The sequence below is a fragment of the Anneissia japonica genome, unplaced genomic scaffold, assembly GCF_011630105.1.
Source record: "Anneissia japonica isolate Jap-2015-1 unplaced genomic scaffold, ASM1163010v1 scaffold287712_len2945570_cov188, whole genome shotgun sequence".
Lineage (NCBI taxonomy): Eukaryota > Metazoa > Echinodermata > Crinoidea > Comatulida > Comatulidae > Anneissia > Anneissia japonica.
This window is the reverse complement of record NW_022704401.1, coordinates 1,532,406-1,551,393: the sequence shown is the minus strand read 5'-3', so window position 1 is coordinate 1,551,393 and position 18,988 is coordinate 1,532,406. Positions and strand designations below refer to the sequence as shown.

The following is an 18,988-nucleotide window of genomic DNA, read 5'->3' as shown; positions in this document are numbered from 1 at the left end:
TGCAACAAAACAATTGCATGATCCCAACTCACTGTTGAAGAATAAGGCTTACAGTACTCTACAGTATTGTTATTACTTCTGACAATTCATTTTACTTCAACCTTACCTTGAACCAATTAAATTGTACAGTACAGTATTGTATTTTTTTTGTGAATAAAATACAAAGAGGTTTCCAAATTTGTTCAATAACTTTGAATGATTCTAAGCCATATTTTTTTTTTTTTTTTTTTTTGAATGAAATATGTACGAGGTGAACAACCAAATTTTTTCAATATATTTGGATGATTCCAGGCCTGTACTGTTCCAGCGACTTTTGGGCTTCAAAGTGCGTGACAACAGAGCAAGATATTAGGATATTTCATAGTTACAGTATATGTTTTTTTTTTTGTTCATGTAAAGTGCAGGCAACTTTTTTGTATTATGTGCTATATAAGACATTGTTAAATTATCATTATTATTAAATTGTTATATTATTATTATTATTATTATTATTGTTAATTTAATTATTATTATTATTATTATTATTGTTATTATTATTATTATTATTATTATTATTATTATTGCAATTGATATTATTTATGGCATACCAAATTTTTGTTTTATTATTATTATTATTATTAAATTGTTATATTATAGTTATTATTATTGTTAATTTAATTATTATTATTATTATTATTATTATTATTATTATTGCAATTGATATTATTTATGGCATACCAAATTTTTATGTTTGTAAATTGTTATGTCAATTATGTGTACACTTCCAAGATCGCTAATTAAATATCGAAAAATGCTGAAATATTGTTGAAATTGAGAAGTGAAGAAACGGAAATAGAGGAAATGCATCAGAAAAGGTCACTGAAAAAAAATCAGTTACACTGTACCTGAAGATTAATAATTTGAGGAAATAGATTTATTATAATTTTATTTTTATTTCAAACAAATTTCACCTTGTTTGTACTGGATATTGTCATTCATAATATCATCACTATCATATTAAATTTGGTATTTTATTGTCAGCTGTGTTGAACTCTGTCATGGTACAAACATATGATGCATGAGGGGATTTCCCTCTGGTTTGTGTATACACTTTGACATGTCTTGCGTAATCATAATAATATTTCAGGATATAGTTTTGTCGTTTGTATCGTGTGATTAGAGATCACCTGCCCTGTGTCTTACTGATTAGATCAGTAGACTCGAAAGTTTGTTTCGCTTCAGATGCCTGTAATTCTGTATGTGTTGTCAAATAATTTGAAAAATATTTAACAAATATTGAATTTTAATACTTTTACTAATTGTGGTCAAATGTTTTTGTTTAGAAATTTGATACCTATTTGGTTTAATGTGTGGCAAGGTCAGATGCAATCATAATGTTTTCAACACAGTTGGGATTAACATAAAAACACTGTTTTTATGGCCTATACTGTACCTGTATTGCCTGTCATTATCTAAAAATAATTGGGAAAAAATGAATTGTATTATTTAGGTATTAGTTAACTGCAGCTTTCAAATGAAAATCTGAATGATAAAAGAAATATTCTAATTACAGACACATAATCACATAATAATACAGCTTTCACTTTCCTATATTCTTTGTACAGTATAAATATAGACAATTTATCGTACAATACAAATATTCCCGTCAATTTTCAGACAGTTAACCTTCCTGTACTGTATCCTTTTGCATAGATCCCTAAATTGGCTTGTAATCAATTTAAGGATATTTAGTAAAATGTCTGTAAACCAGTGAAAACTACTTTTTTTTTTTTTTTATCTATTTTGTATTGGAAGCTATACTGTAATAATATATTTGATCTTTTCCCAAATGAACTATTCAAGATTTTATTTAATTTGCTTAGGTATTTTTAAACTGATACAGTAGTACATCTTCAAATCTCTTTACACATTTTAAGTTTAATGTGACATTTTGATTTGCCCATATATGGACGTTATGATGTCATCTCACACTGATAAGGGCAAATCACAAGTATTTGTCAAATGAAACATGGCACTCTTGTGTGGCCAGACTTTCATTTGTGTTTGTGAAGGCTCTGAATTTCAGCCTCACTGGAAATACTGTCCATATAAAGCTCATTGAAATAAATAAGAAAAATGAAAGTTTGTACAGCTTTAAACTGGTCTAGATTATTAACCATCTTTAATTTTGTTTCATCTTATATAGGATGGACAGTGAAGGTGAAGACTACATTTAATTATCAGAAACCTGTCTGGTTTCTAGGATCCTGCTACCATCAGCGACCTGAAGGTATAAATAATACAATACTGATAGTTCCTGGTATATATGCCCACCTATTAGAGGTGTAGTCCCACCTCCTACTACTGTAATGCCCAATTGTATGTGCCAGCCTTTCTTTCAACAAAAGCCCAGAGTATGACTTGTAAAAATAATCTCAAATACAGTTAAACTTGCTTAAGTCAACTTTGCCTATTAGTCGAATAATTTCTAAGTCGATCTAAATTTACATGGCAAATTTTGTGTATTTCTGTACAGTAAGTCAAATTTTATCTACAGTAAGTCGAACAATATTTCAATGGCATTTTAGATTTGACTTTAGGCAAGTTCAACTGTATTGGCATTTGAATTAGGCATACTGTACAATGCTGAACAATTGCCATTTGATTAAAAGGGGGAATTTTTCAGGTGTAAGCCCATCCCTAAAAATTGGCCCAATTTTGTGTTTAAGGGGCATGGGCTTATACCAGAGAAACTACAGTGGTGTACATTTTTATAGCTCTGTATCCATCAAACAAGATACTTGTGGCACTAGATGTGTGGACTAGTAGCTGATTCAGTGACTTTCCTTGCCCTTAAGAGTCCCTTTGTGCCTGTACTGTAGTACCTGGTAAACCGGTGCCAGCAACTCTCGTCAACCGCCACATATATAGTAATCAGTGGCATATCTACAGTGTACTAGTTTTGAAATGGGAGGTGCTGGGGGCGGGGTGAGCGCAAAGGTGAAGTTTAAAGCTCAGTGATTTAGTGAGCAGGCACTAGCTTGCAAAAGAAGGTGATATGAGGTGATTTTTATGCACTTGAGCATGATTTGTTTTGCTTCGAACATCTTTAATGGGGGTGGGGGTTAGGCGACTTGGGGAGCAAGTGCAGCCACTAGATGTGCCACTGATAATAATATTGGGACAAATTCAGTGTTCTTCTTGTTAAGCTCCCCAAAGGAGCGAAGCTCCGGTGGAGGCTGTTGTTTTTGTGCATGTTCTTTTTCATGCTGTTGTCGTCATCGTCCTCGTCCTCGTTGTCGTTGTCCTTGTTGGTAAATTGTTCTTTCCCACGATAAGTAAAGTCCAGTTGGTTTCAAAGTTGGCAGAATGCAAGATGGTAATAAGAAGACGAGCCTAATGATTTGGTGCGTCTGTGAATATGTTAATTGCTACATGTAATTTGCATAATGAATTTTTTATAAATCAGGTAATTTAGGCTACTGGTAGTTACCACAAAAAAGTTTGGTAAATCCAATTGGTTCAAACTTGGCAGAATATAAGATAGTAATAAGAAGACAGAGCCTGTTTTTTTGGGACATACATGAAGATGCTAATTATTCATTTGCATAATTAATATTTCATTAATCAGGTGATTTAAGTTAATTATCATGATAACTAAAGTTTTGGTAAGTGTTATTGATTTCAAACTTGACAGGATTGCAAGATGAAAATAAGAAGACAGAGCATATTATTTTTTATACGTATGTGAATAAGCTAATTGCTCATTTGCATAATTAATATTTCACTAATCAGGTGATTTAAGTTAATTATCATGATAACTATAGTTTTGGTAAGTGTTATTGATTTCAAACTTGGCAGATTGCAAGATGTAAATAAGAAGACAGAGCATATTATCTTTTGTACGTATGTGAATAGGCTAATTGCTCATTTACATAATTAAGATTTCACTAATCATTTAATTTAGGCTAGTTAACACAATAAAGTCTGATTGGTTTCAAAGTTTGCAGAATGCAAGATGTTAGTAAGACGATTGAGCCTATTGTTTTTGGTACATGTGTAATTATGCTAATTGTTCATTTGCATAATTAATATTTCACTAATCAGGTATTATTGGCTAATTACCATGATAACTAAAGTTTGGTAAAGTCCAATTAGTTTCAAACTTGGCAGTATGTAAGATAGTAATAAAAAGCTGTAGCCTATAATTGTAATATGCTAATTGTTCATTTGCATAATTAATATTTCACTTAAGTAATTTCATGACTAAACTAAAGTTTGGTAAGTCTGATTGGTTTCGAACTTTGCACAGTGCAATATGGTGATAAAGCAACAGTTTTTGGTATGTGAGTGAATATGCTGATTGCTAATTTGCATATAATAATATTTCATTGATCAAGAAATGTACGCTGTAGTAACTAAGTTTGGTATTGTCTGATTGGTTTCAAAATTCACGGAATGCAAGATGGTATTAAGAAGACAAAGCCTATTATGATTATGCTAATTGCATAATTAATATTTCATATGAAGAAATTTATCATACTATCATAATTCCCATCAAAACTTTTAATTTGTATGAAATTTTAATTATTCTTCATGTTGTTGTCATTGTCACTGGTGTAGAAAATTGTTTGTTGCCACGATAACTAAAGTTGGGTAAGACTGAATGGTTTTTCAAACTTCCCTACTCATCGATTGTCAGAGAAAAATCACAATGTGGGGAGGCTATGCTTTTACTGCACAGTACATAAAGCTAAATTACAAGAAAGTAACAAGTAACTCAAAGAACATAAATTAAATTTTAAGGGGAAGAAAAACACATCTTGTAGGTTCCGAGTTTGTCTTTTTGTGCGAGTCATGCTAGAATTACTAGTAATTCATACATACTTGCTATTATTTGCATTTTCTGATCATTGGTTATAACCCCATTTTAAAATAAGCCAAACTTTGTGTTCAACCAGTGGAGAAAATAAATTTTAACTAGATTATTTCCTCCATGGGTCAACTAGGTTGGTTTTCACACGAAGAATTACGAAATAATACTTAAGAGAATAGATTAGATTGTAAAATTTTCCGTTTATTGTATCTGTATATTAGTACTATATGTACACTTGAAATCGTGGTACACAGAAGAAAGGAGGTATAATTACATTTCTTACATCAGAGGTGAATATATCAAGTAAATACCAGGGAACTGAGGTTGCTATACATAATAAAACAGATACAGTACTTCGCAAGAGGATACAGAATTGTGAAATATGTAAAGTGTTATAAGAAAATGTATTTTGTGAAACATAATTATAGCATGGAAGTAATAACTCTATGATTACAGGTACAGCAATATTTTGTATTATGTTTTGTTACAGTTAATTTATTGATTTTGTTTCGATTGTTTTCTTGCAGAGAGGCAGTGGATGCGGCACCAGATTTGCACCCACTCCTTGAACAAATATGCATATATGTAGGGCAAGATTGTACAAGTATGTACATATTTCTGTAAATGATTTTGGAAAATTTCTGTGTTTCTTTAATATCATATTAATATAAATAATAATAATTTTTGTTAAATTGATGTAGCACATTAGCTAGATACCACTGTGGTTGGATCAAATTACTGGAAAAAGCGGGCCATCTTTTGGGTGAAACGTCTTTGGTATACTGCCCAATTCACAACCAGAAAGACCTCACTGGAAATAGTTTTCATATTTTTGTCAGTTATCATCGGAATGGTAATCTTGAATTTAGAATTAGGGGGAAGGTACCAGCATGGTGCAAGTTTTTAAAAATTCAAAGTATCCTATTTTCAATGTGGCCTCTAATTATATTGTTTTTTATATAAGAATATTTTCTCGTAACACTATTAAGTATTTTCAGTGCTAATATGGATAAAGTGAGTAATGCATTAATATAGTTGTAAATGTTTTTTTTTTTTCAGTTTACAAACAAGATGTGATAGATATTTGTACCAGTAGGCAGACATCGTCTCTACAACCAGTCTATAAAGTACCAACAACGTATAATGACTCAACAAAAGTTGATGATAGTAACGGACACTACACTAACCCAGCCAGTACTAATAGCTCACACCACCTGGACAAAAGAAAATACACAAATTATAATGATAATAGTGTGTATAAAAAAAACAATGAAATGTACAAAGTACAGAACCTCAGTGCAAATTTGTCTGATATAGGTAATCAGAGACGGAAAGTCTCTGCCGGTCAAATTGACCATCATCATTCAGATCCAAGGAGGGGTGCTGCAAGTAGCCAAGGACAGAATGGTGCACAGTCTAGTAGTAATGCAGAGATAAATAACCCAGGTACAAGTAATGGTAGAGCAAAGCGGCATAGTAGTGGAGACTTGGAATGCGACAGTGCCCCAGGGACAAGCAAAGCCACGGAGGATTCCCCTTGGACAGCCGTTGTAATATTGATCCCAGTTAGACTTGGCGGTGAGGTTGTGAATCCTATATACTTACGGGGGATACAGTCGCTGTTTACAATGGAGAACTGCCTTGGAATCATTGGTGGTAAACCAAAACATTCCCTGTACTTTGTTGGATTTCAAGGTATGGGAAATGTTTGTAATTTCTTTTTTTTTTTTAACTGGATATCTTTATTGACAATAGAACTTAAATGTGGCAAAGACAAGCAAAACCAGTCACTCGTCGCAAATCGTGTTTCAGAGAAAATGGCCAAAACATGCTAAAATGTCAAATTTAAAAAAATCTATTTTATTGCACTAAACTAACCTTTATATATCTACACACCATCCTATGCTGTTATATTTCCCATTTTCAATGTTAAAACAACACTTTTTAAGGATTTAAAGATAGTTTCTGCATGAGAATGCCTGAAATCATAAACTTTAAAGGCTGATTTTCCATACAGTATATTGTTCTTTAAACAGCTGTGTTGTTAAACTCTTGTAACTTCATAAGGAAATGTCCGATTTGAATGATTTTTTTACCATTTTATAGCTATTATTTTACTCTCTAACACTGTATTAATAACACAAAATCGATTTTTGCGACGAGTGGCTGGTTTGGCTTGTCTTTGCCACAAATGTTTAGCAACCCAAATTACTGAATTGTAGAGTAAATTACAAGACAAAGTCATCACAGTAAATAATGGAATTGGCAAAATATTTCAGACTTCTCAAGTACAAGTAACTTCCATATTTGGTTGCTACAGAAATATTTGTCTCGGATATAAGGAAATAGACAAGGGTACTAAGAAAATTTATCATGGGCCTAGACCCATAAATATATAGGTCCAAAACAAATTACTTTTCTGTCAGGATTTTTGGCTACATTATCCCTGGACAACTCATACATGTCAGATTACTGATAAATTATTGTGAAAACTAAGTAAATGTGGCCCGTAAATCTTCATCCTTTTTTTTTTGTTTTTTGAATTTCAACAGCTGATATTATCCTGTTGTTAATTTTTAAACAACCGATATTTTGCATTCAAGACAATAGGTTCTACAGGAATTTTGTATTCACTACGGATATTTGAAGAATTGGTTACTGAAATGCATTTGACTATAACTTGAGTTGAGAAGTGTGATATTTGCAAAATTCATTAAATACAGTACCTTAAGTGAGATACTTTATAATAATAATTACCATGTCTTTTAGATGTGAAGAGAAAAAAGCCTGTGTTCAACATGACAACTTTTATGTAGAGCTAGATCATGTACTGAAATCTCCACAACAGTCTTTCTCCATAATCCATAAGGTTTCATCATTATTTTAAAGTTCATGCCAGTTTTTGTATAGGCACATAATGGCAACAAAGCCTGTGGTGTGCCTCACATGATTATTCTGGTCATTAAACTTTAAATGAGACTTTGGCGACCATATTCATATAGATATTTGCTTTTCAGTAGATCACTTTACATGATAAATTTATAATTATCATAAATGAAAATGCAATATTGACTTTAGAAATAAAACTAATGAAATGTTAAAAAATTTTTAATATTAATAATACAACAAGGACTTGTATAGATTTTTTTGCACTTGGTCTGATAACATATGCTAGACAAAATCTATGTGCTCTACAGAGAACAGACATATAAACAAAGATAATGACTTAATCAAATACTAAATACTACTCATCAAAACTAAGCCTGCATCATTCCCCAGAGTTACATGTTGTTGTTGAGATTTCATTGGTGTTAAGACATAATAATAATGTTAAATCATACAAAACAATTATGTGAGTACATACAGATTAAAATGCTATTTTTTTTTTTGTTTTTTGTTTTTTTTTTAGAGGAGAAATTAATTCATCTGGACCCACATTTCTGCCAAGGAATGGTGGACATGAGAAACCATCAATTCCCACTTCATGTAAGTAAAATTCAACCTCGCTAGGCTCTGTATTGGCGCAGTACCAGGCAACCCCACCAGGTGGAGAGAAGCAACACAGATAAAGTGCTTTGCTCAAGGTCAGAAGTGAAGTCCACAGCGAGGGGTTGAAACCCCGACCTCGAGTTTGGGAAGCCGTTCCCGCTGTTCCAAACCGCTATTGCAAAAAAGAAGACAAGGCAATAAAAAAAATTATGCTGTTGGAAATTCCTTTATTTCAGATAAGAAAGTATAATACATACTCCCAAGTATTGAAAGGCACACCATCGTGTTGGGATTCAATATTTCAACATATTGACTCATCAGTATCATCATCTTACTGATGATGATACTGATGATGATATAATTAATGTCGAAATATTAAATCCCAACACAATGGCAGGCATTTCAATACTTGAAGTATGTATTATACTTTCTCATCTGAGAGTAATCTTGGACCTTTCGGTCCTTTATTTCAATTATTTTGTTTTTTTTATTATAATATATAGCAGTGCAAAAATCGTTGGATAATGCATTGACAGATTAAGGGTCCCGATTCTCTTCCCTCCCCATTGAAGTGCATTCTCAATGTGTAAACTGAAATTGATATCTTTGTCTTCCAGTCGTTTCACTGCATGTCACCTCGCAAGATGTCTATAAGCAAGATGGATCCCAGCTGTACTATAGGTTTCTATTGCAGAACGCGTCGTGACTTTGAGGAATTCTGTCGAGTTATTCCAGAGGTGTGTTCAAACACAGAGCTTTAATTATTAATTCAAGATTCAAGATAATTATATTGTTGAAAAACCCAGAAATTACATTCCACTGGCAGTGTTACAAGTGTTAACAACATATACAGTAATAAATAAAGGATAAGGATATAAAACTATGAACACCAAACGATATCTAGTCATAAGGTGTACAAAACGAATATAAAACATTATTAATCAATATTACACATTAAACTTAATTAAATTAGGTCAAAATTGCACTTAAAACCAAAATTATCTATTAACATTATTATTATGAAGGTGAATATAGTTGGGAACAAAGGAGTTTCTGTAACAGCAACGTGTGGTACATTTAGACAGAAGCCCGAGTTGCTTAATTTCTGTTCATTACAATAATTAAATATTTTTATTGCAGCATATGTTTTCAAGGGACAATTCACTAAAAATTACCTAACATACTGATGCTAGTATATCGTAACATTATAATATTAATAATGCCAAAGATTTATATAGGCAATTACAATTCAATGATTAAGGGTACTGAGCATTATTACCCCTGCTTTTCTTGTTGTTTTTGGTATTTTTCTTTGTTACTTTTATTAGTCTGCATCATATTCAACATCGTTTATTTATTTATTTTTTTTTTATATTAATGACTAGTTTTTTTCATTATTTTTTCTTTTTGTCTGCTTCATTTCGAAGGTCGTCACGCCTCCAAAGCATGAAGGCGATTACCCTATGTTCATTGTTCGAGACGGCCGATGCGAGGAATGGAATGCCAAAGCTAGAGAGGTGACAAATAAACCAGAAAGATACCTGCGAGTACGCCATGTGGACGAAAATGGAAGAATAATTTCGCCTGTCCGGGAATCTGAGGACTTTGTGTTTCTGGAGACTTAACCTGTCTAGATTTGCAAGTCATTTCTAATTCTCTACAGTGTTCTTAACTTTGTCGGTACCTTCGTTATATACCATGTAATAACGGTTTGATAATAGTAACCCAGGCACCTACTCATTATAATAATAATAATTATTCAATTATCTATACTTTATTTTTTAATTTATGGAAATAAAACTGCAATATAATTTATTTTTGTGATACACTACCATTTTGTTTATGTAATGTTTGATTAACTGGTGTTTTATTTGATGTTTTATTGAAATGTTCTCTTTTTAAACACCGATATTTATCTTAAGGAATAATATTCAATATTCGAATCGCTTATTTATTAGTGGATTTTAAGCTTTCAGAAAACATGAAAATGTTTTCATCACCAGTATACATACATATACAGAAAAATTGTGCCATGTACCTAATAAAACATAAAGATGGAAAACTTGTGGAGTGGATAATAATGATGATATGATAGGATAAAAAAAATTTATTTTATCTGGATGTATTTGATTTTCGCTGACTAGTTTTCTCTGTTGCTTTATTATAATCTCTGTCCAGATTAATAAATATTTTTTGACAAAGAAACTTGTATGCCCATATATAGTCATGATGTGCCTATATATGGCCATGATGTGATGTCATCATGACCATACTTAGGCATGCTACATGATAGTCTGAACAGGGCTTTAAGTAATATGTTGACACTGCCATTACTTGCATCAACTAATTTAACTATAACAATTTTTATTTTAGAAAACTAAGAATAAAGTGATCAATAAAGTATATAAATATATCTCTTTAACAAATATTTTAAATATAATAAAATGTACAAAAAATATGGTATTTCTGTGATATCCTTTGGATTTCCATATAGCAATGATGTAGCTACCCGATACCCCAATTACAGTCGGTTCCTGGTAGGTACAAACACCATGGCGGTGATTACTTGACTGTGGCAATTAGAGGATATGAAGCGCAATTAGAAGAAGGGGGGGTGGGGAAGCCCCACATTGCCTGTACAAAAAGGACATGGCATTCTTCTAAGAGTAGAAAGACCAGTAGAATACACCAAAACCTAGCAAGTTAGAAAATGTATTTCTTTAACTCATAAGTGTCCTATGTGAACTCACTTGTTTTATGCAATATCAATTCCTGGGGAAGCCCCACATTACCTGTACAAAAAAGACATGGCATTCGTCTAAAAGTAGAAACACCAGTAGAATACACCAAAACCTAGCAAGTTAGAAAATGTATTTCTTTAACTCATAAGTGTCCTATGTGAACTCACTTGTACAATATCAATTCCTGACCCAAAGGTGTTTCATAGGCAGGTTCCACTACAGCACAAACTGAAATTTAAATAGTCCAAAATAAATATTAAAAAAAAAAAACAAACTAGGCTGCATGAATAGGCCTACAAATCAAAGTTAAGGTAAAATAAATGTTACGGTAAAATAAATGTTACGGTGAAAAGTCCTCTTTCTATCACATTCGTGATGGATTGCCAAGATGCATGGGGCCACAACACTTTCTCGCCCTGGGGCCCTGTGACTTGTTGTTATGCCACAGGCTATAGAAGACTGACATTACTACTATTATTATATTATTATATATTTATTGAATGTTATATACTTGGTTGTTTGTCTTACCATAGATTTTAAGTGCTCAGTGAGGCTATACCATTTGTATTCTATTTTCCTCTTTGGATTTCTTCATGTGCCTAATGTAAATACTGTACCATTCTTGATTAAAATACGTTTGATGTTAACTGCTTAATTGGAGGCTTGTGTGTTTGTATTTTTCTTTATCTTTGGGCTATTGTATTTGTACCTTAAGTACATTGTATGTATGTACCTTAAGTACATTGTATGTTGTACCTTAAGTACATTGTTTTCCTTGTATATATTATTCTTGGCTTGTTTGATTTTGAAGTGCTTAAAAACTCCTGTGTTTGTCGTTCGATTTCCTGGTGTACCTACAGACAGTATATATTTCCTGTGTATTTCTTATTCTTGACATTAAATGCATAGAGTCTTCTTTGTGTTAAATGCTATAAATAATACATCAAACATATTAATACTATTTCATTTTACTGCTATTATTATTTGTTTATTATTAAATATTTTACTAGTTTTGTATTATATTATTTGTAGTAATATTTTGGTTAATAGTAAAAATATAATGTAAAATAATAGCATATTATTATTTTGTAGTTATTATAATAGTTACTTGTGAGAATTTGATTATCTATACTCTAGGTATTCAACCTTATTAAGTTGGTGGCCATTTTCAATCTGTTGAGACCAGTGGCAGTGTTTTATTTTAACAGAATGACACCCCCTCAAGCCTGCTCCCCGTATCGGTCACTGGCTGTTGGTGCCGCCAATGGTTAGAAAATGCATCATCTATGCGCCCCTCACTTAATCATCCCTCATTAGTCCCCCTCCCCATGTCATTACTCTATGCCACTAACAGTGAGCTAAACTCAGAAAAAGTCAGACACTTGTTGACATTGCCAGAGTAAGTGGTCGTGTTCTATTAACAGAAAAAAATTTCTATGTAACAAAAATCGGCTGGAAAAATGATTTATTTTTTAGAAGTCGCGCGGGCCGCATTCAAATTTTTGGCGGGCCAAAGTTGGCGGCAGGCCGGAGGTTGAATACCAGAGATCTATACCTTCAATAATGTGTTTCACTTAATGGGTTTTCTGTGGCAAACAATTTTTTAAAAATCTAATCAATCGATTACGAGTAAACATCTTTCTTTGTCTTTCAGTCTGACATGTGTGTACAGTAGTTGTTCAATGTTTAATCTTGTTTGAAATTAAATGTTCCTTGTTATTTTTAAAACCTATTACTATATTTATTCAAAATATATTCCTCTCCCGAGCCTTATTTGAAATGAACGCCTCCCTTGAATGAAAGCCCGGGGCATTTATTTTTCTTTGAATAAATTACCCATTAGTGACAGTAAACAAATCTAATGGAAGACATCATTCACAACACATTGTAGTTTTGTTCTACTCCAGTAGAATTACATTTTTCTAACTGCTCAGACATTTATTCAAATAAATATGGTAGTTCATAAGTAAATAATAGAAACGTGGTGTGGGAACTTCCTTTGTATTTGCATTATGTGTTGGTCTGTAGCAAGTGTCTTGGGTTGTCGGTAACACTAACATGAAGTTTTAGTACTAACATACGCAATCTCGTTTTCCAAAATATCCTTTCATTTTTGGACCGGTTAATGTTTAAAGGTATAATATGGGATGTCTGTTAAGTTTCTTAACTGTTTGTACATAATTATTTCTTGGAAGCATTAGGGAATAGGTCTGTACTGTAGAGGTTGTACCTGATTTTGCTAAAGCAATGGAAATACAATGTATATAGAATACGAAAATATTAAATTATCTCCTAAATATCATCTTAATCTTTGCTGAGTAAGGTAGTTATTTTCAGTACCCAACAGGTGAAAATCCTATATACAGTATAATATTTCTTATAAACTTATGTTAGTGAATTTGAAATCCTTTATTTGGTGATTTATCTGCTTTCTAACAGAACTTCTTACTGTAAGTGCTGTTTTACATAGATAGCAACGCTATAACCAATAGGCCATTTACTAATATTGCTATTTTTTATTATTATTATTATTATTAATATTGTTGTGAATATTATTGTTGCTCAACAGTGAGGTTTTGTTTATTAAACACTGCATGTAAGTTTTGTGGTGTTAGAGATGAGTGAAATATATGTGAATTAAATTTCTGCAAATTGTTTCCCTGGTATCAACATTGGACAATTCATTTATTGAGTTCAAACATGTAAATATAAAAAGTTGTATAATTTGTTAAATATTTGAAACTATAATCATAAAATTATATATTATATTATGATTATTAAGAAGTGAAAGAAAAGATGAAAGGTACTCATATTAATGTTATTGTTGATGATTATTATTTTTTATTATAATGAAACAGAATTGTATTTAACTAATGATTTTAATATCATTTCTATTTAAAATTAATGAGTATTTATTTTTAAAATGTTATTAATTTAATTGTATTTTAATTGTTTGATAGTTTATGGTATTATTAACATTATTTTAATTATTATCATTCAGTGATATTTATAACAATATAAATTCATTTCATACCAGAACCCAGGGGTGCAAAATTTTTGTTATCTTGCCGCCCAAAAATAACCGCTAAAACATTTTGGGCAATAATTTTTCTTTATTTCTTGGTTTTTTTTTTTTTAATTTTCCAAAAGGGGGTCCTGCCCAGCCATCCAAAATCATATTTAATAACTACAATATACATGCCTTTACTTAATCAATAAATATTATTATAAAATATCAATAATTTTATACCATGATTTTCAATGAATTATTACGTTAACTTAATTCCATTCAATTTCATTTTAATTGCCCAAAGCAATTTATATTAAGAAATGTTGTTACTAAAAAATACATAGATTTAAAAAGTTTAAAAATATAAAATACTTGAAAAAAATTACATACTGGCATATGTAATGACAGTCATTAAAACAGTTTCAAACTGTACTACAGTATACAGTAGTTTCTGTGTTATAATAATTTTACAAGCTAACACCCCCTTCACTTAATCATCAAGGCCCTCCCCCCCCCCAAGAGAAAGTCTGTCTCTTATACACATCTAGATGTGTATAAGAGACCGATGTAATTGTTGTTTTTTTTTTTATTTTAAGATCTAGATTATCTTTATTAACATTTTATGATATGCAATTAGTAAAAATTGTATGCGAGTATTCAGAGTAAAAAAATAATAAATGTGGCAGCATAAAATATGTTTTGAAATTATAAAATGGCTAATGTTGCGTCAGTCAAAAACATCATGTACATATGTACCCAACCCTGGTAATTCTTTTTGTGCCATTTTTCATTATTGAGTAAAATTGTTGTAACTGTGCACAATAACTTATACCTTATAAGGCCAAAAAAAAAAATTGTTTGTTTGCCCTCCTCCACACGCCCCTAACTCACTGAAAAAAATAGGGGCGGAAAAACAAAAAAAGATTTTAAAAAGTTTGTTTTTTTAGCTTTTTTCTTTACGAATTAAAAAAAAATGTGAGTGAATTTATCTTTATTTTTTGCCAGATGGCCTACAAATTAGTCTAAAGTTGTTGTCTGATGTAAGATATTGCCATTCTTGGCCTCTGTGGGTTATTTCTATTCCATCTGATGAGTATTTTAAAAAAAAGTATAAAAAAATATTTTTTCCACCCGCCCATGTTTATCATTTTAAAAAAAAAGTAGGGCAAACAATTTATTTTTTTGGCCTAATTATCCTAGTCTTGTATCTGATTCCTCTTCCTCATAACTATGATGAAGCTGTACAGTACTGTACTAAATTTTGTGTAAAGTCTTATACGCTTTAGACTTGGCATTTTCTTGGTTGCTCTGTGCAAAGAGAACTGCAAGAGGTCCAACTCTTGTGGTTTCGTTAGAACGTAATCCTATTTCAAAAAGCATTGCCACGGGGTGTGTTCTTAAAAGGCAAGTTTCAAGCAAACTCTATTCGAATTCTAAAAGGGCGCCCCCTATCATGTGGCAGTACTTTTTTTAAATGTTCCATTGCGTGCATACAAAATCAGGGCAGTCGGACCTCTAAACAGTTCTATACTGTACTCTTTGCTCTGCCCCCTATTGAACAGTCTGGTTGCTTTTCCTAGGCACAATTTTCTTGGTTATACTAAAGATAATAAATAGCAGAAGATAGAGCAGCTTCCCAAAATAGTGGAACATTCGGTCGAAATGCATTGTGAGTAAATGGAGAAAAATTTTACTGCATCCGCGCGGCGGCGCTATATAGTAATAATAAATGCGCCGCTCTGGTTCGTTTTTTCCTGTAGTTTCTCCAATTAGTAAAATGTTCAAATTTTACTGCATCCGCAGGAGGGCAGATGTTCCATCAATTTTAATGCAAGTACGCGGAACAGCTCATTCTTCTGCTATTTAAGTTCTTTGGTTATACATACTGTAATTTGACCATTACACAGATTGTTTCCACTTCATGTCTCGGGGTTGGTCTCCAGTTAGAGGGCTAGCTTTGTGTTAAAAGGTTGAAGATTGTTATTTGGGTCTTTGGAAATGTGGTCTCGAATTAGAGGGTCTCGTATTGGAGGGTGCACTGTACATGGTTATTTTGACAAAAAAAAAGTTTGTAAATGTTTATAGTTTATATTGTTGATTAATGTAAAATCGTTCTTAAAAGTGTTTGCTTATTTTGTTGATGGTAAAAGTAGTGGTGGTTCCAGAAATTTACCAACAGGGGGATCGGTCCAACAATTGTAGTTTGATCCAAGGAAATAAAAGGGGACATTTTATGGTTTACAAGAAAAATTATCCATTAGGGAATATTTGGAACAGTAATCACAGTAACTTGTTTGGATTTTCAAAAAATTATTTTAATACCGTACTAATCTCACATGGCCTCTAATCACAGGACTAGGTCGTCGGACCAAAAATAAAAAAAATAATAATAATTTGCCTATTCAAATAACACTATTTTGATTACCAATCCCTAATATTGTCGTCTAAATTGACATTTAGGACCAAATTAAGCCATAAAAACTCTCCCTGTGAACCCTAACTGGGATTTTTTTTATTCCGGGCTGTTGACCGAGGCTTCATCGTCGCCTTGGTTTGGACCCCTCCGTTGGACACGTCAGGCCCCTTGTTGGCAAATTTCCGGCACCACCGCTGACCACCACTACTGTAAAGCACAGACTTTTATATTTGCTGTAACAGTGATCAATAATAATTACTGAGTAGAGTTAAAGATCTTGAATAATTATTTAGTTTTGTGTGATTGCAGAAATTTATGATCACATGAAAAGAGAATATACATATGTACATAGTAAATAATAATTAATTTAATAAAATACAAACCGATATGTGTAGTGTACAGAATTTGTTATTTGCAAATATGCTTTGATAGAACTATTTTATTATTATCATTCGACCAAAAAAAAATAATTGTGTTGTCCAAGCAACGAGGTATGTGGAAGTCAGGATCGGTATTCTAAATATAATACTGGCACTTGATGTAGTAATATATAATCACCAACATTATAAAGGCTAAGTTTTTAATTAGTCAACAGGCAATATATATACAAAAACATGCTTCTCATCCCTCCCATGTTATATTTGGAACACTTTTTTACATGAATGAGAAAGAACCAGGTGTGGTGCCAGGAGCTGCCCGACGGGGTCCAATGTCACCAACCAGGAAAAGACTGACGAGAACGTAAGAGGGGCGGTGTCGGGCGTCGCTCTTAATTTCTCATGTGGAGGCCCAGCTCTCCCCTACAGGGCCCCATTGGCAATGCCTAAAGATCCTGATGGGATCAATCGTCCTGATAAGAAATGTGTAAATAATACTTTATAAAAAACAAGCATATCAAATACTTTAAAACAGAACTGAAAAAATATGTTTCAACTTTGCTCAATTACTAAATATAAATATCCACTATCTACAGTTGGAATGTATAATCATGAATGTTGATAGTTCAAACTTTAAAACATCTTTTTTTAAAACAAAACTTTAGTAAAAAAAAAACTTCCTTCATAGAATGTAATAGGTAGGTAGTATGCTAAAAAAAAAATCAGTAATCTTTCTGAATTGAATAATGGTTAATATAATAACAATTAACAACCAAACAAAGAGGCATAAAAAAAAACATTTTTCAAGTGCATTTAGATGAACATTTTAAGGAACAAACTTCATCGACAGTGAAAAACGGAAAACAAAAACTACTAGTGTTTGTGCAGCTAAAAATTGTTTGGCGAAAACAACAGTATTATTCTTAGATATACTTCATACCAAAAGCAAGTATGTATTTCATACTTAATAGAGGATATTGTACTTTGGTACAAGTATTTATGTAACAGACAGATAATTAAATAAGTCATTTTCATGTAGTTTTTTTTAGAATATTATCTCATTTTTATAGAATATATGTCAAAATGCTACACTGAACATCCTAGAATAAAAGAATAGAATCAATCAAACTTCAAAAATACTTGACCTAAATCTTTTGTATGATAGTAGGATCACTATCCCTTATTTAAAATGTTTGTATCAGCCAATGTGAGTCATCATATTGATTATTTTTAATAAATATTATGTAATATTGCAATATTGAAACACAATGGAATGAGGCAAGCTTTTGCAGATTGTTTCAACAGCTGTTCATTTGGTGGGTAATCAATTAGTGATTTTCTCAACACAGCCACCAAACATACTCCTCATCATACAATGGTTGTGCTTCTCCGGTGTGGTGAAGACGGGAGCTCCTAGACACATCTTTCCGACGTAGATGATGGACCTACAATTAGGGCACTTTAACAGATCAGTCACGCACTGCATCCCGAACGGGTTGTCAGGCTGATGCAAGACAATCTCAACGGTAGCTTCCATGTAGGCACTGCAGTGAGGACACTCTCCCTTGGCAATGACATCTGCCAATGCGAGATCCATCATATTCAGGAAACCTTTGTCAATAGCAGAACAAAGACATCTACTGATACTCTGCAAGTGAGTGGCACCAATTTTCTTCAGCCACAAGTGGATTGTTCTCAACCTTGTTTGATCGTTGCTCTTCGATGATTGCGTTGGGTCCAAAATTCGGTCAACGAGAACTTGCTTACGGCCAGCAATCTTCAGTCCTTGATTCCAGCACAAACGTCTCAGTTCAGACATAGTCTTCAACTGCAAAGCAGATAGAAGCCTCTGTCTACAGGAAGCAACTTCTGCAAGATATATTAAGTCATTTTAATATAGGGTTATATTGTCTCAAGACTGGTAAGAAAAGATAAACCGGTTTCGATGAATAATTTTTGGCCATGGACTGATATATACAGAAAAACATATGAATATATACAGAAAAACATATGAAGAATGCATTTGCAGAATCATAGCTTGATACAATGATAAATGTAAGGAAGTGGGCAGTAGCATCGCCAGCGTCTGAAATCTGGAGG

At 32.3% G+C, this 18,988-nt stretch overlaps 2 protein-coding genes across 2 annotated transcripts in view; one reads left to right on the top strand and one right to left on the bottom strand.

The window, feature by feature from the left end:
• Nucleotides 1–11,745, top strand: part of LOC117104688 — a 20,593-nt gene extending 8,848 nt beyond the window's left edge. The window contains exons 2-9 of the mRNA XM_033245571.1: nucleotides 2,186–2,327; nucleotides 2,516–2,535; nucleotides 3,189–3,327; nucleotides 5,383–5,459; nucleotides 5,915–6,550; nucleotides 8,265–8,341; nucleotides 8,962–9,081; nucleotides 9,772–11,745. Coding sequence (XP_033101462.1) covers nucleotides 2,186–2,327; nucleotides 2,516–2,535; nucleotides 3,189–3,327; nucleotides 5,383–5,459; nucleotides 5,915–6,550; nucleotides 8,265–8,341; nucleotides 8,962–9,081; nucleotides 9,772–9,969 — 1,409 coding nt within the window. The 3' untranslated portion in view covers nucleotides 9,970–11,745. The remainder of the gene's footprint in view (nucleotides 1–2,185; nucleotides 2,328–2,515; nucleotides 2,536–3,188; nucleotides 3,328–5,382; nucleotides 5,460–5,914; nucleotides 6,551–8,264; nucleotides 8,342–8,961; nucleotides 9,082–9,771) is intronic.
• A 6,121-nt stretch (nucleotides 11,746–17,866) lies between these two features.
• The window catches only part of LOC117104666, a 3,636-nt gene continuing 2,514 nt past the window's right edge, over nucleotides 17,867–18,988 (bottom strand). Inside the window, exon 3 of the mRNA XM_033245549.1 lies at nucleotides 17,867–18,757. Within this exon, the coding sequence (XP_033101440.1) occupies nucleotides 18,213–18,757 (545 nt within the window). The 3' untranslated portion in view covers nucleotides 17,867–18,212. The remainder of the gene's footprint in view (nucleotides 18,758–18,988) is intronic.